The sequence below is a fragment of the Mizuhopecten yessoensis genome, unplaced genomic scaffold (assembly GCF_002113885.1).
Source record: "Mizuhopecten yessoensis strain PY_sf001 unplaced genomic scaffold, ASM211388v2 scaffold716223, whole genome shotgun sequence".
NCBI lineage: Eukaryota > Metazoa > Mollusca > Bivalvia > Pectinida > Pectinidae > Mizuhopecten > Mizuhopecten yessoensis.
In genome coordinates, this window is record NW_018480009.1 from 267,554 (window position 1) to 293,124 (window position 25,571).

Below are 25,571 nucleotides of genomic sequence, written 5' to 3' on the forward strand. Positions count from 1 at the left end.
TGAGGGGGTCCCAGGGAGTAGTGAGGGGGTCCCAGGGACTAGTGAGGGGGTCCCAGGGAGTAGTGAGGGGGTCCCAGGGAGTAGTGTTGGGGTCCCAGGGACTAGTGGGGGGTCCCAGGGAGTAGTGAGGGGGTCCCAGGAACTAGTGAGGGGGTCCCAGGGACTAGTGAGGGGGTCCCAGGGACTAGTGAGGGGGTCCCAGAGACTAGTGAGGGGGTCCCAGGGTTGTACTGGGTAAAGCTACAGAAGCTTGTCAGATGCCAGTAAGGCAGTATTTACCTCCCAATATTCCTGGGCTTCTACACTATTCTGCCCTCCGAGAATTCTTATCCCCAGACTTAGCCTGGCGAATTCTGTGTGTCCTCCCTGTGCACTAATGCACCTTCCCTATACACTGGGAACTGGCCTTACAAGATATCTGAGGGTCACAATTCTGCCATTAAATACAACGTGTAAGCTAGCACCCATCCAGCCACTGACCAAATGTATTAGTCAGCACATCTCAGGGTTATACTGCATTGCTGAGATAGCTAGCTTGTCAGTAAGTCGGTATTTTTCTGTTACCCTGAGTGTTACTTACCTAATACTTCCTCATACTTCCAGGTGTTACTCCACACTAGACATGGAGGATCCCCCTGAGATTGTTAAGGAATGTAGACGTTTGTTCCAGTCTGATGCCATGTTTCTTGTACTATCAAATCTCACTGGACTCAAACTTCACGAGCTGGCGCCCGAATCTGATACAGATGACAGCGATGAGGAGACAACACCAAAAGGTATGGCTCAAGGGACATAACCCTGCTGATATCAAAAATGATTTTAAGGTCGCTGCTTATATAGGGTTGAATATACATGGTTGTCTTGAAAAGTCATTGGAAATAGAAATTGCCCTGAATAGTAATTTTAATGAACAATCTTTTAAATGAAAATCCTTGAAATGTTTCACTTTTTCAAACAAGCATTGTCACGAAGCATTGTTCTCTGAAGTTTTCATTGCATTGTACATTGTTCTAATTTTGATCACAGGTAATAAGTTTGGTAATAGAAATGTATGTAAATTTTGATATAGAAAGATCTGAATTTGTTTTATTATATCTAACTTAATTCTTGATTTCTGCTACTATACAACTCAGGAACCTGCTATTGTGCATTGTTTTGATAGACATAAGATTTTCTCCTTGACACTTTGGCTTTGTTTTGGCTCATGTGACACTTTTCATGGTTTTCAAATGTCACAGGAACGAAAGGTGAGCCCTGTTTTTGTAACCAGGTACGGAGATGGAAACATGGTTCGTACACCCTGGTACACGACAATGAGATTGAGGGTGACAGGGAGTTTGCCTTGGATGTTCTCCTATACATAGGCTGTGAAGGTAAGTTAACCTTGTACTACAGCAGTATATTGCAGAATAGAATCTCTCGTATTTCTTTTGTCATTAATATAATTGTCCTGTCTGGATATCCGTCTGGTTTTGTAAATTGTTCAAATTTATAACAGCCAAAGGTGTTGAAGGCTTCATGGAGAGAGAAGCTCAAAAGAGTTTTCCTTGTTATCGATAAATAATAATAAACAAAATATCAAACCAGTAAGAGGGGAATGTTATACAATATTACAGAAGAAATTGTGAAATCTTGATCAAGTGAACTCTAATATTTAAACATGAGAACATATTACATGTATAATAGAGTCCGGTGTAGAGGAACATATTGTTCCTGTACTGGAAAATAACTATAACTATAACTATAACTATATCATCTGCACAGCGGTTTTGTTCAGTGACCAACATTTGTTTCTTGTCTAGGGTGGGAGCCTGACCAGGGAGGGATCACATCCTACATAGCTCTGGGTGCGGATGAGGAGGTCAGTGTTACTCCAAAAATCATCTGGCATTAGATGACTGCAGTTCTTATTTTGAAAACATTTAAAATACACTTCCTATACAACCATAAAATATACTTCCTATACAACCATAAAATATACTTCCTATACAACCGTAAAATATACTTCATAAACAAACATAAAATATACTTCCTATACAACCATAAAATATACTTCCTATACAACCATAAAATATACTTCATATACAACCATAAAATATACTTCCTATATATACAACCATAAAATATACTCCCTACACAACCATAAAATATACTTCATATACAACCAAAGAACATACTTCCTATACAACCATAAAATATACTTCATATACAACCATAAAATATACTTCATATACAACCATAAAATATACTTCCTATACAACCATATAATATACTTCCTATGCAACCATAAAATATACTTCCTATATACAACCATAAAATATACTTCATATACAACCATAACATATACCACATATACAACCATAAAATACACTTCCTATATACAACCATAGAATATACTTCATATACAACCATAAAATATACTTCATATACACCCATAAAATATACTTCATATACAACCACAAAATTTACTTCCTATACAACCATAAAATATACTTCATTATACAACCATAAAATATACTTCATATACAACCATAAAATATACTTCATATACGACCATAAAATATACTTCATAAACAAACATAAAATATACTTCATATACGACCATAAAATATACTTCATATACAACCATAAAATATACTCATATACAACCATAAAATATACTTCCTATACAACCATAGAATATACTTCCTATACAACCATAGAATATACTTCCTATACAACCATAAAATATACTTCATATACAACCATAAAATATACTTCCTATACAACCATAAAATATACTTCATATACAACCATATAATATACTTCATATACAACCATAACATATACTTCCTATATACAACCATAAAATATACTTCATATACAACCATAAAATATACTCATATACAACCATAAAAAATTCTTCCTATACAACCATAAAATATACTTCCTATACAACCATATAATATACTTCATATACAGCCATAAAATATACTCATATACAACCATAAAATATACTTCCTATACACCCATAAAATATACTTCCTATACAGCCATAAAATATACTCATATACAACCATAAAATATACCTCATATACAACCATAAAATATACTTCGTATACAACCATAAAATATACTTCCTATACAGCCATAAAATATACTCATATACAACCATAAAATATACTTCGTATACAACCATAAAATATACTTCCTATATACAACCATAACATATACTTCATATACAACCATAAATATACTTCCTATACAACCATAAAATATTCTTCCTATACAACCATAAAATATACTTCACATACAACCATAAAATATACTTCCTATACAACATACTTCCTATACAACCATAAAATATTCTTCCTATACAACCATAAAATATACTCATATACAACCATAAAATATACCTCATATACAACCATAAAATATACTTCCTATATACAACCATAACATATACTTCATATACAACCATAAATTATACTTCATATACAACCATAAAATACACTTCCTATACAACCATAAAATATACTTCCTATACACCCATAAAATATACTTCCTATACAACATACTTCCTATACAACCATAAAATATACTTCACATACAACCATAAAATATACTTCCTATACAACCGTAAAATATACTTCATAAACAAACATAAAATATACTTCATATACGACCATATAATATACTTCATATACAACCATCTAATATACTTCATATACAACCATAACATATACTTCCTATATATAACCATAAAATATACTTCATATACACCCATAAAATACTTCCTATACAACCATATAATATACTTCCTATACAACCATAAAATATTCTTCCTATACAACCATAAAATATACTTCCTATACAACCATAAAATATCCTCATATACAACCATAAAATATACTTCATATACGACCATAAAATATACTTCATATACAACCATAGAATATACTTCATATACAACCATAAAATATTCTTCATATACAACCATAAAATATACTCATATACAACCATAAAATATACCTCATATACAACCATAAAATATACTTCCTATATACAACCATAACATATACTTCATATACAACCATAAATTATACTTCATATACAACCATAAAATACACTTCCTATACAACCATAAAATATACTTCACATACAACCATAAAATATACTTCCTATATACAACCATAAAATATACGTCATATACAACCATAAAATATACTTCCTATATACAACCATAACATATACTTCATATACAACCATAAAATATTCTTCATATACAACCATAAAATATACTCATATACAACCATAAAATATACCTCATATACAACCATAAAATATACTTCCTATATACAACCATAAAATATACGTCATATACAACCATAAAATATACTTCGTATACAACCATAAAATATACTTCCTATACACCCATAAAATATACTTCCTATACAACATACTTCCTATACAACCATAAAATATTCTTCCTATACAACCATAAAATATACTTCCTATATACAACCATAACATATACTTCATATACAACCATAAAATACACTTCCTATACAACCATAAAATATACTCATATACACCCATAAAATATACTCATATACAACCATAAAAAATTCTTCCTATACAACCATAAAATATACTCATATACAACCATAAAATATACTCATATACACCCATAAAATATACTCATATACAACCATAAAAAATTCTTCCTATACAACCATAAAATATACTCATATACACCCATAAAATATACTCATATACAACCATAAAATATACTCATATACACCCATAAAATATACTCATATACAACCATAAAAAATTCTTCCTATACAACCATAAAATATACTTCATAAACAAACATGAAATATACTTCCTATAGAACCGTAAAATATACTTCCTATACAACCATTAAATATACTTCCTATACAACCATAAAATATCCTCATATACAACCATAAAATATACTCACATACAACCATAAAATATACTTCCTATACAGCCATAAAATATACTTCATATACAACCATATAATATACTTCATATACAGCCATAAAATATACTTCCTATACAACATACTTCCTATACAACCATAAAATATCCTCATATACAACCATAAAATATACTTCATATACGACCATATAATATACTTCATATACAACCATCTAATATACTTCATATACAACCATAACATATACTTCCTATAGACAACCATAAAATATACTTCATATACGACCATATAATATACTTCATATACAACCATCTAATATACTTCATATACAACCATAACTTATACTTCATATACAACCATAAAATATTCTTCATATACAACCATAAAATATACTCACATACAACCATAAAATATACTTCCTATACAGCCATAAAATATACTTCATATACAACCATAGAATATACTTCATATACAACCATAAAATATTCTTCCTATACAACCATAAAATATACTTCCTATATACAACCATAAAATATACTTCATATACGACCATAAAATATACTTCATATACAACCATAAAATATACTTCATATACAACCATAAAATATCCATTTACCTAATTTTAATGAAAATAAACAAGACCAGTTTGGTGATCTGTTTTGGGTAGTTTCCATCGAGAGTTTACACTGTAGATGTGGCATACTCTCAAGACTGTTATTATATCCTACTGATACCATAAATCACTTTTTTGCATGTACATGTACTTCATTTTACAAACTATGCCTGTAAGTTTTATTCACAAAGATATCAATTCACTTTTGAGAGTGTGCTTTTTCATTATCTATAGGTAATTATCTACAGGATAATATGAAAATAAAGTGATTTACAGTGTGATTTTAATAAATGTCAATAATGTGACAAAAGCTTAACAATTGCCCGCGTCTTCTTTCCAGTTGCTCTCAGTGAGCCCATCAGAAAACAGTCTAGCACTGGTATACCGTGGCCAAGACACACTCCACTTCGTCAAACACCTCAACGCCAGGTCCAGACAGCTACCCAACAAACAATTTTACGATATATGTTGTACATATTATGAATAAATATTTTAATAAGATTTAATGGCATTGATTTATATTTTTTAAGGATTTTATTTTTTATCATTCTTTTAAAATCACATATGATACTCTAGACCTGGCTCTGTTAAGTAGTGGGTGTTCTGAAGAACTTGGAGACAATGACGGATGCTGATGCAGTCTATTCGGGCAAAGATGGTTACTGTGGTAAAGCTAATGCTGGATTTGAAGATATACAATTGCGTATAGTAATTCAATCCATCAAATGTAAATATAGACTTAGTTGTTATAATACTATTTACTTGCCATGAAGCTTGCTCCAAGTCCTTGATGCTGAGACTGACTAAGTGTACTGTACCAATAGAGTAAAGGATATGATTTTAATCAGATCACATTTTCTTGTAAACAAGTATCTTCAGGACAAAATTTATGCATTTGCTTTCCTACAAAATTTATTGGAAAAGATACTTCATAGATAGTCGAAAGTGAGCTTGTGTATTGGTCCCTAATACATGTCACGTACTGATAGCTGTGTTAGGACTACATTTATAGTTCTGAAGTGACGCTCAAGAGAAAGTTACAGTTTTAAGAATATGTGATAGGCATATGCTTTTTTGAAGAGTTCTTGTGTATACGTGTTTATTCCGTCTTTGCGTATTGCAGAGTTATCTGCTCTTGTGAGCAGGGATTGATTGTTACATCATTTGTTCGTGAGAGTAACGTCATCAATTTTTGAGAAAACGACATAATTTTCTCACACAAACCAATGACGTAATAATCAATACCTGCTCACAAGAGAAGATAACTCTGTAATACGCAAAGACGGAATAGGATGGTAACTACATTTATAACACACAGCAAGGCTCCTCAAAATCTGAGCATAAACGACATACCATAGTATATCATACCTTTAAAATAAATGAACTAAAACATTTTTCTGAAAAATCTGAAAAAATGTTTCCATGAAAGATAATGTAAGACATTTGATAATTAAAGAAGATTTATTCATATTAAAATATACATGTCATTTACAAAAAGTGGGACTAGGAGAGTTCTATAGCAACATAATTACATGAACATTCATATAATCATTTTATATCGGACAATGTCAGTTACATTCTTTATATAATGTCATTTACCAGGTACCTAAATTGGGACTAGACAGGTACTATTGCAATGTAATTCAATGTATACACAATGTTATCATTATATATTAAAAAAAAATCAGATATATTTTTTAACATTTCAATAATTTTGGACTAACATGTGTTATTGCTATGTAAATAAAGATAAATTCAAGTTGTTTTATACAGCAATTTTTCACCCATACAAACATAGAAAGTGCTGTGGTTATTTTCCCAGCATCGAAGAAGATCTGAACTTTATCAAATCAAAAAGATACATACCCATTACTACCAACATAATTGCATAGCCATATTATTTGATATTATAAAAATCATTCATTGTACATATTAAGGCACAAGTATACCCTGAAATACCTTGTATGAATTTTGAAGAAACCTTGTATTCAACAAACCATATATTATACTACAGTGTACTTATATTCTTATTAGCGACTTTTTCAACATATTAACAAGAAAATAATAATAACGATACTTAAATGATCAACAGTCAGAAGGAAAGCATCTTTTAAATCACAAACTAATTAACATTAAAACTGTGTATCATTAAATTATTTAAAATATGTAAATTGTTAAAAATATGTCATTTGCATACATGTCAAACCGGACTCATCAAAATATATGAAAACAAATGTACATGAAAGGTTCAGAGGGCCTGTTTCTCTCACTTTAAATATAATTTAGTAAAGAGGAAATACAATGTATGGAATATTATAAGACTCTTTCATGCACAGGGGTGTAGGATCGGGAAATTCCACCCACAGGGTTTTCAAATTTGAAGCCGAGGGTTTTGCCAAATTTGAAAATCCAGAGGGTGGAGTTTCCCTATCCTACACCCTTGGGCAAGAAAGAGTATTTTTTTCTCTCATTTCAACCATCAGAATAAGCTACGAAACCATGAAAATGCATTTGGACTGGCCACCATTTAAAAAAAAAAAAAAAATCCCTCTGAGCTTTTTAGACGAAAACGAATTAGCCAGCCAGATTAAGCATATCCCATTTTTGCAAACAATATTTGTGTTGAAAATTTAAACAAATCTTTCTAACATGTACGGTAAATATATCGTAAAAGGATTTAATTTCATCACGTCGCCTTTTCCGCATTGTGGCGTTCGAGAGTTCCAAATTTGTGACGTCACGTCATTGTTTAGCCATTGTGACGTCACGTCACGTGAAATGGGGTGTAAGATAGAAACTTCCTACACCCCTTTCCTACCCTGGACTAATAGAATCTTACATGGATCTGTTCCGTGGACAGGGATATCTCAATCCGAGTGTAAGAGTTTGGCTGGTCAGCACGAAGCTTGCAGAGTACTGGCCAGCCAAACTCTTACACGAGGGTTGAGATATCCCTGTCTATGGAACAGACCCATGTTTGATTATTTTTCTCACAAACATAATACAAATAAACATCGATCTTATTCTTGCGGCAAACCCCAAAGCCCTAGGGTTGAGACGGATGATTCCCCATTCACAACAATTGTATGACATCACGCTAACAATAAAATGACGTCACGTCGACAATCCATTACTATGACGTCATAGCGCGTGTCAGCTGTCTTTCCCTACCCCGTGTAAGATAGAGTTATCTTTTCCCTAGCAACAACGGGATCACCCTGTGAAGTATGTGAGAAAGCTCTATCTTACACACAGGGATATGAGAGAAATTAAATTCCTACCCCCTATGTTGGCCCATCGTTCTGGCCTCTTCAGGATTTTAGCGAAGATTTATTCCTGCTTAATTAGGTTAAAACCCCCAAGCAGTTCCTCCCGAGTTGTCATTAATATTAATTGTTAACGGACACCTCAGTATGGCACAATCTAACCTTGGTGCTTTGGACAAGATGAGCCAAGAATGACAGACTTATTTCATAATGATGTTATGAAAACCTATGTAAAATCAACAACTGTAAGACATCTTATCTTTCAAATCAATATGAACTGAAGATTTAAATTCATGAACGAATTAATGCAAAAATTTCTCTTAAAAACAAAGTGATTTTAAGTTCCACCTGTACAACAGTTGTACAACATTTTAACAAACAATACTCATGGTTTCTGATAGACAATTTCTCTAAATCACTTCCTCCATAATGAGAATAGATGGCTGACATTTAATTGATTAAGCTATTGAAGTCATGACATCAAATTAAACGTACTGTAAAAGGTTTACTGCAAACAGTTGAACTTACAAAATGCAACATGTTGTAATCTGCATGTTGCAACAATGAAACCAAAATTTAACAGTACAAAAATGAACAAAAAACAATTTTAATCATCTCTGCTCTTTGTTAAAAGAGTCAAAAATGAAGTTATTGCAAAATATCCTGATTGATGCTGTAATGTAGGAGCAATTATCTCAAAGTCATTCACTCCAAGGTTCTAGTTCATTTACAAATAAATTTAAGAACATCAGAATCACAAAACCTCAGACTGTACACATGTATATTTATGTAACAGGAAAGGAAATATATAACAGCCAGTTAAGGGGTTTGAACCCTAGACCTCCAGACAGACACTCTCACCAACTAAGCTACCTGCAGGCCACCAGCAATCTACCAAGTCCCAGTTTTGTCACTTTTCTCCATCTTTCACCAAAGTCTTTGACCCTTGATGACACACGAGACCTTATACCACTTTTGTGGAGGTATATTTAGTTGGGCACCAGATTTATCAGAAAAGGAAAAATGATTGTGTACTACTGACAGGATTCAAACCCAGTACACCTAATCTCTAGACAGATGTTGTAACACTTACAGCTGAGCAACTTGGTCACTGGCGACCGACCCAGACCAGTAATGCCATATGTCAGACACTATCTTTGACCAATAACATGTACAAGTAATTTCAACATCTCTTTGCATAATTTGACTTTTGTAAAAATTCTGCAACAGTGTTTCTGATTATATTTTATGATTCTTGACATGTAGTGAAAAAAATGCTCTCCATGTTAAAGATAGTTACATGAAATGAATTTTAATGTAATCCCCAAAAATAATTCTTATAAGCTTAATAATGCTGTACCATTATGTACCTAAAATTATTTATGCCAATATTTACCCAAAATCATTACCTCAAACAAATGAAGGGACTTCAATCAAACTGCAGTACTGTGCAAGTCATCAAAAATGGAATGTTTTGAAGCCAACAAACAAAACTGAATAAAAATGCATTTTCTTTACAAACACAAAAATATTTTAAATATCTAAATATTTATAGATCCCTCCCTACTTATAAGTACATGTATCCATAGTAAACCATCACCAGTAACAATGTCTTTATTATTTGGTTGTCCAAACCAATGGTTGTTTAGTCAACCAGTATATACATGTACTGCGAAAATAAATCTCATCAATCAACCGGTAAATTGTATAATAAACATGAAACAAATGAATGGCTAATAATTTTTGTGAAGGTGATGGTGTGATAATACAAAAAATAGTTCACAAAAAAAAACTTTTTCTATTGATTTTAGAATTGATTGTAAACACTGTTTCAGTTTATAGGAAACAAAAAATATAGCCTCACAAATATGAACAACTGAAAAATATAAATGTGACGAAAAAAGGAAAAAAAATGTGTTTGATTTATAAGGAGATTCAAATCTAACAGCTTTGAAATAAATGCTGAGACAACCTAGTAAGTGGTGGCTGGTATCATGTGGCTTGACTGTCGACATGCAACTAATAATAATCATAGAAACAAAATGGATACATAAAAACATCACAAGGATTGTCAGATGTGTGAAATGTTGGTCCAAAAGATAAATATTGATTTTTTTCCCCCGTGAAAATATTATTTAAAACCGGATGATCTTAAGTTAAATCCATATTGGTATACAATTATATAATCAATTCTGTAAGGCAGGTTAAAGTTCATCTTTTTGTTTCAAACCGTTGTTTAGTTTTGCAAATTGAATCATCCTATGTAAGTCTTCAAGTTTGTTGTCAGTTGTCTTGATCCAGAAATTAGCTATCCACTTGGTTCCCGTGGTGACGGGACATCCCCCATGGTATGTATACTTGTCCATAGCACCTAGCCAGCCAGTGTCGGGGTCAACTTGGTGGTTGTACCAGATAATGGCCTTGCCCTTGGCTGGGGTCACATGGAGGTTCGCGTCACTGCACTTCTTGTAAAGGTTCATCAACTGCTCATCCTGCACCCTCTATTGGGAAAACTAGGGTGTCAGTTATTGAGAAACAAATTTAAAATTTAAGATTATTGTTTACTAAAAAATGTTCATGAGAAACATGTATAAAAAAGACTTGGACCATGCCATTTTTCAAAACTAGAAAATGCTTTACAAACAAACAGATGCCCTAACTCCTCAGAAATGACACTAAATGCAAATTCTAACCAAAGAAATGGAGCAAAACACAAAGCCTAACCTAAATGGTGATATTCCGTCTTTGCGTATTTCAGAATTATCTTCTCTTGTGAGCAGGTATTGATTGTTACGTCATTGGTTAGTGTGAGAAAATTACGTCGTTTTCTCAAAAATTGATGACGTTACTCTCACAAACCAATGACGTAACAATCAATACCTGCTCACAAGATAAGATAACTCTGCAATACGCAAAGATGGAATAGGCTTCTGGAACACCTTCCCATCCACCAGGTATTCCAGTTTACAAATTTATATTTCAACTCATAGCTGAGGCACTTGGAAAAGTTACGCTATTATCTTACATCCCCACATAGAGATCCCAGTGTATGATACTCCTAACCTTGTACTGACAAGCATGGCCGTACTAAAGACTTTGGGACAAACTCAGGTCAAGAGGAAGAGTATGTCAAAGTGGTGAATCATCTACTAAATATCTTGATACTAACTCCGCTAGACTTTCCCTTTCCCTCAACTAGCAGATCAATCCACTAGTAATATGTCGTCTCATGTTCCATTCTAAGCAGAGGTGCTTGGAACAATTAGGTAACCTACATTGTCGGCTATACTGTATATCACTAACTTTATGTCAAAAATAATTTTACTAATCACACTTACCACCATGTCAACTATGTCATTACCAGCCAAAGGGAAGGCCGTTTCTCCTCCCCCCTCAACATCACTTAGATAGAACAGCACTGTCATGTACCTGGGGGGAAAACAAATAGAAGAGCTTAGAGCTTAGAATATACATGTACCGCTAGGGGCACGTCATTGCTGATACAGCACTGTCAAATACCTGTGGGGAAACAACACAGATGGAACGGTATTGTCACCTACATGTGGGAGAAGCAATACTGATGAAACAGCACTGATATGAACCTACAGAATTACAATTTTGGTAGAACAGCAATGTCATGTACCTGTGGGAAAACAACACGGGCGGACGTTCTCTGTTTTGTACCTCTGTCAGAACAACACTCAGACAAACACTTGCACATATGTATAACTGCGTGTGAAACAACAGCACAGACACCCTCTGCTGTAATATTCTTTACATATTAATATGTCTGGAAGTGGTAACTTCCTTCATCAAATGTGTAGATACAGCTCCCCTTCACACTTTACCGGAACATTGACTTTATAAAACCATGCACCGAATTTGGCTTATTAACTGATAAATTATGATGGTAAAAGGTGTTTCACTAATAAAAACAAGAAAGTACCCAAATCATCAAATAAAGAACAAATGACAAGAGTATCTCCATTTTTTATCCACCACAACATTACTGTCCGATCTGACCTGCAGATTCTGCATTGCCGAGTTCTGCGACGTGTACAACATGGAATTTTGTCGTTCACCTCGGAGGAGTCATAGTGGGCATTGTAGTGACCTTTGACTCCATAGGTCACAACCTACAACAGCAAAACATGTGATAAAGTAGTTTGCACAGGTCATGATACAATTGGCTCAGGAAATATGAAATATAAGCAGGAAATATGACCTCAAGGTACCAATTCACAGATCTCATTGGAACAAGAAGGCCATTTTATACTATTGTAATATTATCATTTTTCCATCCTTATAATTAGTTTCTTTCTCCTTTATCATTGAGTATTTCAGGCAGCCAAATGAATATTTATCTGGAAAAATCATGAGAAGTTATTACTACATGTTATCATGTTAGTAACAATTGTAGGTACCGGTATATACTGTATTTTTTAACCAATAAGGTCATTCCTGGTAGTAAGCCCACCCATATCTATTTCAGTTTATATTGTATGCCAACAGATGCTTTTTCATTGTCACATAGTAAGCCCATCCCACTATTTGTGCCAGACATTATCTATTGGTCCCCTGGCCATGGGCTAACTGCAGAATATATAAGGTAATATATACAAGCTATACCACAGATGTCTTTACCCACGTAGCAGATAGTTTGAGGGTACAATACCGAGAAATATATCCATTTGTCTGCAGTCTGCACCGTAAAGATGATGTACATGTTACATTTACATATCTAGTGAATTAGTTACATGGACGACCACATGAACGTTACTGTGTTACCTGGAAGTCACTCATCTTTATCAGCTCAATGGGAAGGTCAACAGCCCTGGACACCCTGGACATACAGAAGACGATATGGCTAAAATCTTGCATATTTTTTCTTAGAAAGGCAATTCAAATTGATAATTTATATGGGCGGGGTGTGTGGGGTGTGTGTGTGGTGTGTGTGTGTGTGGGGGGGGGGGGTAGGTAAAAAATGATTATTTACATTAATACAGCGGTTCTTAGGAAATAAATAATTGTTGCAATCAAGTGAAAATTTACTTGCAAGAAGGACAGTACAAAAAATTAAACTGAATATTACAATATTACACATTTTCAATTTACATATCAGATATGTCAATTGAAAATGTGTCAGCAAATCAATTTAAAAGTCAAAGATACCGTTAATAAAAGACAATTTCATGTTTCTTATATTGAAATTCTTTTGGAGAGGAGAAACATGTTGTCATGATTAAGGTAATATATTTTACAGAGATTATAGAGTGACAGATATCACATGCTTCCTTAAAACACCTTACCTGTCCTGAACCTGATCAAACACTCTATCCTTGGAGTTGTCGGGGAATAGCCATACTTGTTTGCTGAAACGGGAATGTTTTTCTGGTTGTTGTTGTAAAAACTCGTTGAAGTATTGCATCAAGTCTGCAGGACTGAAGTCCTTTAGTTCTTCTGCAGATATTTGTTCTGTGCGAATAGAAGAGATGAATCTTTTGACATGGATATAGTATCGCAGGGGGATGACACAATTTGATTTTTTCCATCAACTACAATTGCAAATCTGCTTAATCGAAAATATTATCATGTCCATGGGTTTAGGATAGGAAATTCCACCTAAGGGGTTTTATGGTTAAATCCAGAGGCTCTGCTGAGGGTTTTGCACCAATTTGAAAATCTGAAGGATGAAACTTCCCTTTTCTACACCACTGCATATGGAAGAGTACGTTCCGTTCATTCCAATCACTAGAATTAGCTCAAAAAGCCCATAAAAGGTGGCAACTTCTGTACTGTGGCATAGGAATGGTCCGATTTTGTGACAACACATTATCGTTATCTCTTTGTTGCATCATACACACGGAATAGGGTGTAAGATAGATAGTTCTTACACCCCTTTCATAGACTGGATAGTGCTGTCATAGACTCATAGGAGTGAGAGAAAATCGTAACTGGCATTAGTCCTAGGCTTTTCAAAAAATAGTTGGACACATGAATTGCAACACAAAACAGTTTAGTGCCCATAATAATGTGCTCCAAAATCCACACATCAAAAACGAATGTTTTCCCTTAGTAACCTCCCCACCTTGTTGAAAATACAGTATTATAAAGTTACTTGGTAAACATGTATGGCAAAAGTCTTTATTTGAATCTAACATTTTAGGAGTTTTATATTTAGGGGATAACCCTAATGTATTTCGAAATTTGCGGCGGTATATCGTGATAATACTGTCGCAAATTGAGTTTTACTGGTGATGCCAAGCAGAGCCAGTAAATCGGATATTCATCATCTCATGGAAGGTGCTTACCATCTCCATCTTTATCCAACCCTGTATCTGCATACCTGTACCAAACAAACAAAATTATTACTACCTTATTTGCTTCTTTAAAATTTCATTTTTAATATTATTTCACAAGCAGCTTTGAATTCATACTTACTGAAAATACATTTTATGAATAAGATATTCTTAGAATGGTCAAATAATCGAATATGTTACACAGCACAATTTTACATCTGTTGTTCTTAACTTGAGATATATCGTAGTATATACATTCAACATATGATATGAATTTTCTTTCCCAGTTCTACATTTATTATTTTTTGATAACATATATAACAAATGTACAAACAACTGATTTTACTAAAATATAGAAGCACGGGTAAATGTTTGGCAGCCTAGTGTGATGTGGAATTGTCTTCTATTCACGGAAATCTCATAGTCCAGTTAATTTCAGCCCACAACGAGGATTGTGATCGGATTTCAAAGCAATTAAAGATGCAAAAAAATAACCTATATTGTAGCTTCTGCGTTAAGTTTGATGTTTATAATTCATCACAAGAAAATATATAAAATTAAGCTTAAAATATATCCAAATTGATTGAAATTCACTCAATATTACCGGCATATGTAATACTTGTATTTTATAAAACATGAAGTGGTAGTATCATCAATGGGGTCACACCAAGATGACACGATCTAGCACATGATCATTACATCTTGTTGAGAAGTTCAACACATCAACATGGAGAGTCCAACCTGGCTTTTTATGGTGTCAAACACCCTAAACTGCAGGGATTTTATCTTTGAGGCTAGTCCTGCAATACCACTTACATTTTCAGTATATCCTCTCGATCAGGGTAAATATCCATGCCACTTTCAATAGTAAGCCTCATCTACAACATAGCAATACATCTACAATACAGAGGGCAAACAATACACTATTTTGTCAATTTAACTGTCATGTATATTGATGAGCTTATTATCAGACATGGACTTATTATCAGACATGGGCTTATTCTCAGACATGGGCTTATTATCAGACATGAGCTTATTATCAGACATGGGCTTATTATCAGACATGGGCTTATTATCAGACATGGGCTTATTTGTGGATAACTGCAGCATTGTCTATGTGAGTCTCCAAACTATGTCCATACACCTAGGTGTTTTAAAGGAGATGCGTTTTAAACAATTACTTTTCTTCTCCCCACTGGTCCCTGCCCGTCTCTCACTGGGCCCTGCCCCTCTCCCATTGGGCCCTGCCCCTCTCTCCCTTAGGGTCACCTTCGGGCTAGTCACTTTGAATACCGACAGGGGAGATTTTTGGCAACAATGAGCTACCTTGTTCCATCACATTCACTCTTGGTGATTTGCCTTGTCTATACTTCGCACTGACAGGCAGAGTCAATACAAATGTGTACCTCATTTACACTAAATTTTGATCGGGGATAATATACCTTGTTCACAGTGAAGTTTTGGCATAGAAAATGTACCTTGCTTATAAATACAAAAGTTTTGAAAGAGAGTGAGTTAATTATCATGGTCATGCTTAGTTTTGATAATAGATATTTACCTTGTTCTCATGAGTTTTTACTGGAGATGGTTACCTCATTCACACTGAATTTTGACAGGGAGAGAGCTCAAGTTTACTTCATTCACACTGAGTTTTGACAGGGAGAGAGCTCAAGTTTACCTCATTCCCACTGAATTTTGACAGGGGACAGAGCTCAGGTTTACCCCATTCACACTGAATTTTGACAGGGGAGAGCGCTCAGGTTTACCCCATTCACACTGAATTTTGACAGGGGAGAGAGCTCAAGTTTACCTCATGCACACTGAATTTTGACAGGGAGAGAGCTCAAGTTTACCTCATTCACACTGAATTTTGACAGGGAGAGAGCTCAAGTTTACCTCATTCCCACTGAATTTTGACAGGGGATAGAGCTCAGGTTTATCCCATTCACACTGAATTTTGACAGGGGAGAGCGCTCAGGTTTACCCCATTCACACTGAATTTTGACAGGGGAGAGAGCTCAAGTTTACCTCATTCACACTGAATTTTGACAGGGATAGAGCTCAAATTTACCTCAATTACACTGAATTTTGACAGGAGAGAGAGCTCAAGTTTACCTCATTCCCACTGAATTTTGACAGGGAAAGAGCTCAAGTTTACCTCATTCACACTGAATTTTGACAGGGATAGAGCTCAAATTCACCTCAATTACACTGAATTTTGACAGGGAGAGAGCTCAAGTTTACCTCATTCACACTGAATTTTGACAGGGTAGAGAGCTCAAGTTTACCCCATTCACACTGAATTTTCCCAGGAAGAGAGTTTACCTCATTCACACTGAGTTTTATAAGGAGAACGTTTCCTAATTTACAATGTTTTTTTACAGATTAGATTTACCTCATTCACAATGAGTTTTTACAGGGGAGAGTTAGCTCATTCCCATTGAGTTTTTACAGGGGAGAGTTAGCTCATTCGCATTGAGGTTTTACAGATTAGAGTTACCTCACTCAGAATGAGTTTTTACAGGCGAGAGTTAGCTCATTCGCAACGATTTTTACAGAAGAAAGTTACCTCATTCACATTGAGTTTTTTACAGGGGAGAGTTACCTCATTCACGCTAAGTTTTTTGTCTCTGTCCTTGTCCATCAGTTTGAAGCCATCCTTGTTATGACCAGAGCTATCTGTGGTCACACTGTCCTTCAGACCCTCCTGGTGGGCGGTCTCAATAAAATGATCACATTCCTCTGCCGTCAAAAACTCTGGTATTTCTGCAGAACAACAATGGCAATGTGATCTTTTAATCAATTAAATATAATGTCCATTAATATTGTTATTAAAACTGAATAGCAATGCTGCTGTCTGAGTTCAACAATCAGTACATAACTGTCATGATAATGGACTTGCCCATTATAAAAGTCATCAACATGATATTTCAATTTGATTCCGAATTAAACCAAATCTAAGAAACTTGAAAAAAATACATCTTTTCAAAGCTTTAAAAAAACAGTATCAGTATCAGTAAATGTTTATGGATATATATCTTGATGCTCGAAATGTGGCATTTTCAGAGGTCATCGGCATCATTTTCAAAATTGGTTGTTTATAAGATTTTCAGGTTTCTTTATGTAAACTCTTGTGGAAATAATTTTGATTTTAGATCATCTATCCAATTTAAAAATCCTATTCAAGATTTTAGGCAACATATTCTGAAGATTCATTTCCTATGGAAATGATGTGCAGTGCCAGGTATTTAGATAAGTAGCATAAAAGTATTTATTTCCATGCCAGCTGACACTGTCATCAGAGAAGTTATACAGTATTTATTGCTATGCCAGCTGACACCGTCATCAGAGAAGTTGTACAGTGTTTATTGCCATGCCAGCTGACACTGTCATTAGAGAAGTTATAAAGTATTTATTGCCATGCCAGCTGACACTGTCATCTGAGACGGTATACAGTATGTATTGCCATGCCAGCTGACACTGCCATTAGAGAAGTTATAAAGTATTTATTGCCATGCCAGCTGACACTGTCATCTGAGACGGTATACAGTATGTATTGCCATGCCAGCTGACACTGCCATTAGAGAAGTTATAAAGTATTTATTGCCATGCCAGCTGACACTGTCATCTGAGACGGTATACAGTATGTATTGCCATGCCAGCTGACACTGTCATTAGAGAAGTTATAAAGTATTTATTGCCATGCCAGCTGACACTGTCATCAGAGACGGTATACAGTATGTATTGCCATGCCAGCTGACACTGTCATCAGAAAAGTTATACAGTATTTGTTGCCATGCCAGCTGACACTGTCATCAGAGAAGGTATACAGTATTTAATGCCATGCCAGCTGACCCTGTCATCAGAGGAATCGTACAGTATTTATTGCCATGCCAGCTAACACTGTCATCAGAAAAGTTATACAGTGTTTATTGCCATGCCAGCTGACACTGATATCAGAGAAATTATACAGTATTTATTGCCATGCCAGCTGACATTGTCATCAGAGAAGTTATACAGTATTTGTTGCCATGCCTGCTGACACTGTCATCAGAGAAGGTATACAGTATTTATTGCCATGCCAGCTAACACTGACATCAGAGAAGTTATACAGTATGTATTGCCATGCCAGCTAACACTGTCATCAGAAAAGTTATACAGTATTTGTTGCCATGCCTGCTGACACTGTCATCAGAGAAGGTATACAGTATTTATTGCCATGCCAGCTAACACTGTCATCAGAAAAGTTATACAGTATTTGTTGCCATGCCAGCTTACACTGTCATCAGAGAAGTTATACAGTATTTATTGCCATGCCAGCTGACCCTGTCATCAGAGGAATTGTAAAGTATTTATTGCCATGCCAGCTGACCCTGTCATCAGAGAAATTGTACAGTATGTATTGCCATACCAGCTGACACTGTCATCAGAGAAGTTATGCAGTATGTGTTGCCATGCCAGCTGACACCGTCATCAGAGAAGTTGCACAGTGTTTAGTGCCATGCCAGCTGACACTGTCATCAGAGACGGTATACAGTATGTATTGCCATGCCAGCTGACACCGTCATCAGAGAAGTTGCACAGTGTTTATTGACATGCCAGCTGACACTGTCATCAGACAAGTTATACAGTATTTGTTGCCATGCCAGCTGCCACTGTCATCAGAGAAGGTATACAGTATTTATTGCCATGCCAGCTGACACTGTCATCAGAGAAGTTATGCAGTATGTATTGCCATGCCAGCTGACATTGTCATTAGAGAAGTTATACAGTATTTATTGCCATGCCAGCTTACACTGATATCAGAAAAGTTATACAGTATGTATTGCCATGCCAGCTGACGATGATATCAGAGAAATTATACAGTGTTTATTGCCATGCCAGCTGACACTGTCATTAGAGAAGGTATACAGTATGTATAGCCATGCCAGCTGACACTGTCATCAGAGAAGTTGCACAGTGTTTATTGCCATGCCAGCTGACACTGTCATCAGAGAAGTTGCACAGTGTTTATTGCCATGCCAGCTGACACTGTCATTAGAGAAGGGATACAGTATGTATAGCCATGCCAGCTGACACTGTCATCAGAGAAGGTATACGGTATTTATTGCCATGCCAGGTGACACTGTCATCAGAGAAGTTATACAGTATTTATTGCCATGCCAGGTGACACTGTCATCAGAGAAGTTATAGAGTATTTATTGCCATGCCAGCTGACTCTGTCATCAGATAAGTTATACAGTATATATTGCCATGCCAGCTGACACTGACATCAGAGAAGTTATACAGTATGTATTGCCATGCCAACTGACACCGTCATCAGAGAAGTTGTACAGTATGTATTGCCATGCCAGCTGACACTGACATCAGAGAAGTTATACAGTATGTATTGCCATGCCAACTGACACCGTCATCAGAGAAGTTGTACAGTATGTATTGCCATACCAGCTGACACTGTCATCAGAGAAGTTATACAGTATGTATTGCCATGCCAGCTGACACTGTCATCAGAGAAGTTATACAGTATTTATTGACATGCCAGCTGACACCGTCATCAGAGAAGTTGCACAGTGTTTATTGCCATGCCAGCTGACACTGTCATCAGATAAGTTATAAAGTGTATATTGCCATGCCATCTGACACTGTCATCAAGTTATACAGTATTTGTTGCCATGCCAGCTTACACTGATATCAGAAAAGTTATACAGTATTTATTTCCATGCCAGCTGACACTGTAATCAGAGAAGTTGTACAGTATGTATTGCCATGTTAGAGGACACCGTCATCAGAGACGTTGCACAGTGTTTATTGCAATGCCAGCTGACACTTTCATCAGAGAAGTTACACAGTGTTTATTGCAATGCCAGCTGACACTTTCATCAGAGAAGTTATACAGTGTGTATTGCCATGCCAGATGACACTGATATCAGAGTATTTATTGCCATGCCGGCTGACACTGTCATCAAAGAAGTTATACAGTATATATTGCCATGCCATCTGACACTGTCTTAAGAGAAGGTATACGGTATTTATTGCCATGTCAGCTGACACCGTCATCAGAGACGTTGCACAGTGTTTATTGTCCCGCCAGCTGACACTGCCATCAGAGAAGTTATAGAGTATTTATTGACATGCCAGCTGACACCGCCATCAGAGAAGTTGCACAGCGCTTATTGCAATGCCAGCTGACACTTTCATCAGAGAAGTTATGCAGTATTTATTGCCAGGCCAGCTGACACTGTAATCAGAGAAGTTGTACAGTATGTATTGCCATGTTAGAGGACACCGTCATCAGAGAAGTTATGCAGTATTTATTGCCATGCCCACTGACACTGTCATCAAAGAAGTTATACAGTATTTATTTCCATGCCAGCTGACATTGTCATTAGAGAAGTTATACAGGATTTATTGCCATGCCGGCTGACACTGTCATCTGATAAGTTATACAGTGTATATTGCCATGCCATCTGACACTGTCTTAAGAGAAGGTATACGGTATTTATTGCCATGACAGCTGACACTGTCATAAGGTATACAGTATGTATTGCCATGTTAGAGGACACCGTCATCAGAGACGTTGCACAGTGTTTATTGGCATGCCAGGTGACACTGTAATCAGAGAAGTTGTACAGTATGTATTGCCATGCCAGATGACACTGATATCAGAAAAGTTATACAGTATGCCAGCTGACACTGATATCAGAAAAGTTATACAGTATTTGTTGCCATGCCAGCTTACACTGATATCAGAAAAGTTATACAGTATCTATTGCCATGCCAGCGAACACTGTCATCAGAGAGTATGTATTGCCATGTTAGAGGACACCGTCATCAGAGAAGTTGAACAGTGTTTATTGCCATTCCAGCTGACACTGTCGTCAGAGAAGGTATACAGTGTTTATTGCCTTGCCAGCTGACACTGATATCTGAGAAATTATACAGTATATATTGCCATGCCAGCCATGCCAGCTGACGATGATCTCAGAGAAATTATACAGTATGTATTGCCATGCAAGCTGACACTGTCATAAGGTATACAGTATGTATAGCCATGACCGCTGACACTGTCATTAGAGAAGTTATACAGGATTTATTGCCATGCCCACTGACACTGTCATCAAGTTATACAGTATTTGTTGCCATGCCAGCTTACACTGTCATCAGAGACGGTATACAGTATGTATAGCCATGACCGCTGACACTGTCATCAAGTTATACAGTATTTGTTGCCATGCCAGCTTACACTGTCATCAGAGACGGTATACAGTATGTATTGCCATGCAAGCTGACACTGTCATTAGAGAAGGTATACAGTATGTATTGCCATGTTAGAGGACACCGTCATCAGAGAAGTTGTACAGTATGTATTGCCATGTTAGAGGACACCGTCATCAGAGACGTTGCACAGTGTTTATTGTCCCGCCAGCTGACACTGCCATCAGAGAAGTTATATAGTATTTATTGCCATGCCAGCTGACACTGTCATCAGAGAAATTGTATTTACAAATGTATTTAGCTTTGCAAAAAAAAAAATGTCTTTTGGGGAAAATGAAAATGGTTGGTAATTGATAGTTTCACTTTGAATATTCTTTTTAAACATCTGTTTAGTCATTTAAAGTAAAACTATTCAATTATTACCTTTGATATCTTCTATTCATGACATGCAAGAGAGAATGCGCTATTTAACATTATGGATTTGTGATAGGTTATCTCCCCTCATTTTCAAAGTTTACTTTATCAAACATGTTAATGAATGCAATCTGTGTGTCACCAATTTATTATAACTTGAATGAAAATATCATGCATACTTTTTTTCCTGGTTTCTTTGTGTAAACTCTTTTGGAAATAATTATGCATATAGAAATCAGAAAGAAATTTCTACACATCTTTGAAACAGGAAAACCAGCAAGAGTCCTTTATGTATATAACAGTCCACAAAAAGTGCATGGCTTTTCCCTGACATTTGAGATTTTTAGGCAAACTTGACCAATACATATAAACATACCTATAACAAGTGGCATCTGAATTTTCAAATAATAATCTCAACAGTTTGACAGTTGAGATTATTAGGCAAACATGTGTGGCAGATTTTAATTGTACATAGGATATACGGTCACCTTCTAGCTTGGAGCTCTTTCCTGTTACAAATGGTTTCTGTGTGCATGCATGGTGACTGATGAGGGAGTTTGAACCTTGCCATGGGTTTTTGGTGTTCTGCGAACACATTAAAAAAAAAGGGGGAAGTAGTGTGGCAGATTGTAATTGTATACATAGGATTACGGTCGCCTTCTAGCTTCGAGCTAGAGTGAATTTCCCTTTAGCTAAGTGGTAGGGTGTCTGACTAGGAACCCAGGGATCGCAGTTTGATTCCCGGTGGAAGCACACTATTCTCTTTCCTGTTACACTTGAAATACATATAAACATACCTATGACCAGTGGCTTCTGACTAACAGTTTTCAGTTTCAGGACACGTCCTTCCTGCGCCACAACTCCCTGAACGTCACCAACCTATGGGAAATATGACGTGTGTTTAAATTTTCAACAGTTATATATAAAATTCTAATTCAAAAATTTATTTGCACATTTGTAACTACAAAGTAGTTTGAAGGCAAAGTAGTAAAACACGGTGAAATACCTACATAGACATGAACATGTAGAAAAGTCGCAAAGTGATTGCTTATATTTCTAATATACATTATCATGAACAAAATTAACGTAGCTTCAAACAGAAAATTTGATTTAAACCTGTTTAGCAGCAAAGTCCATACCTTATCCTGTCGGCAAGCCCACTCTCCTCTTATATACATGTATAATTATGAGCTTATTGCTGGTTGTTGCGATCATGTAGCTTCTGACAACCAGACAATTTTAGATATTGCGTCCGGGTATTAATATTAGTACATGCAGAAACCCTCCACATTAAAGCCATTTTGGTCTCTGTGGAGTATAACTATATATAGAGAGATAGAGAAACATCTCCGTTTAACCCTAAGTATATGCACTGCTGAATTGTAATTTGAATCAAGATCCCCACGCCACTGCTATAACCAGTAAATACACATTGGAAGTTTTTTTTCCAGCATGACTATATGTTTGATCGATCATTTCTGAAAGAAAACCATACCCATGGTACAGTGTACTTTTATGGTACAGTGTACTTTTATGAAAAAAATAAAGACACCTTATATATAAAATTAATAAACAAAATATAATCAGCAAAAACAGTGATCCGAGTGTAAAATTTTAGCAGAGCTTGAACAGGATTCAAACCCTGGAACTCAATTTGCTATACTGCGGCTCTTACCGGTAAACGAGACCTCACCAAACTACACTTCAGTTGTATCCAAAACGAAATGAAGGGGAGGTTACTGTTATACGAAAATAAATCAAGCAGAATTCTCTAGTGTTTTGACTGGAGTGCGACAGGGATCCTTAAAACAAATTAAAGATATTGAAAATTATCAATGAGAACTGAATCTTGGCAATCCTAAACTTTACCCTATACATATAAATTGCTACAAAATAGCTGTACAGTATAAGTTATATAGGCTTAGCCTACAATGTTGTACAAAGTGATACAAAAATAGACAAGGCTAACCTGCTTTCCTTGAAGCCGTGAAAGTCGGATATCAGAGCTATTTTGGCACGTTTTTATCCCTGCGATGGTCAGACAAAAGGTGCCCGACCCCTGAGACTGCTCCCCTTCAGTACGCACTAGTAGGACAATCATAACCAGCAAGAGGAGAAATCCTCGGAGCGGGTGCAACCCCATGTTTGTATTTTTTCTAATAGAGTTATCTCCCTTGAGCCTTATCGAATCTAGATATGAACACGTACGTTTACGAAAATAGCCTTTAGTCTAATTATTGATTTAAAATACCAATTAGCGATAAATAATTAATAGCCTATTTTTATGACTTCGCACTGTCCATGTCAGAAAGAAAGCGTTGAAAAGAAAAGTGAATATATGTTTCGTGTAAGTTGACCAAGTAAAGTGAGATGCTTTGGGTTGATCCATAATTCGTGAACATATGCCGGTCTTTAAATGACGTTTCAATTAACTGTCTCGCGGACACATACCCTGTGGTTAAGCAAATAAACAATAAAAAGAGCCAACCTTAATCACAAATGGAAATAAAAATTGAAATAATAAATAGTGCGGTTAATGGTCTGCATTAAAAAAACACAAAAAAAACATGCAAGACAAAAATAATATTGAATACAAAAAACAACAAGTTTAAATTTGTGTATACAGTCAAAATAATATTGGATAGGCAGAATATTTTTAGGTATGCAATATTATTTTCGGATATGCAAAGATATGTAATTATGGCACAATTGCCAGCCATTTTGTTTGAATACAATTATTCAGAGCAGATTTTGGACAAAGGAAACCACTGCAAAATGAATAAGCATGGGGTAATGGTACCCGACACCATTAAAGATTC

The 25,571-nt window shown here is 35.5% G+C and overlaps 2 protein-coding genes across 3 annotated transcripts in view; one reads left to right on the forward strand and one right to left on the reverse strand.

The window, feature by feature from the left end:
- LOC110442180 (prolyl 3-hydroxylase OGFOD1-like) overlaps window positions 1-6,053 on the forward strand; it is a 41,086-nt gene extending 35,033 nt beyond the window's left edge. For both annotated transcript variants that reach the window (XM_021485665.1, XM_021485664.1), the window contains exon 13: window positions 5,899-6,053. In XM_021485665.1, the coding sequence (XP_021341340.1) occupies window positions 5,899-6,045 (147 nt within the window). In that variant the 3' untranslated portion in view covers window positions 6,046-6,053. The remainder of the gene's footprint in view (window positions 1-5,898) is intronic.
- Window positions 6,054-8,379: 2,326 nt separating this feature from the next.
- Window positions 8,380-24,900, reverse strand: LOC110442177 (transmembrane prolyl 4-hydroxylase-like). The gene is made up of 10 exons (XM_021485658.1): window positions 24,722-24,900; window positions 23,550-23,631; window positions 17,729-17,889; window positions 15,940-16,001; window positions 15,136-15,170; window positions 14,134-14,299; window positions 13,613-13,667; window positions 12,848-12,960; window positions 12,163-12,253; window positions 8,380-11,325 (listed from the first exon to the last, which is right to left on the reverse strand). Exons 1-10 carry the CDS (start codon window positions 24,893-24,895, stop codon window positions 11,029-11,031), a joined length of 1,236 nt encoding a protein of 411 aa, XP_021341333.1. The 5' UTR covers window positions 24,896-24,900; the 3' UTR covers window positions 8,380-11,028.
- Between the last annotated feature and the right edge of the window lie 671 nt (window positions 24,901-25,571).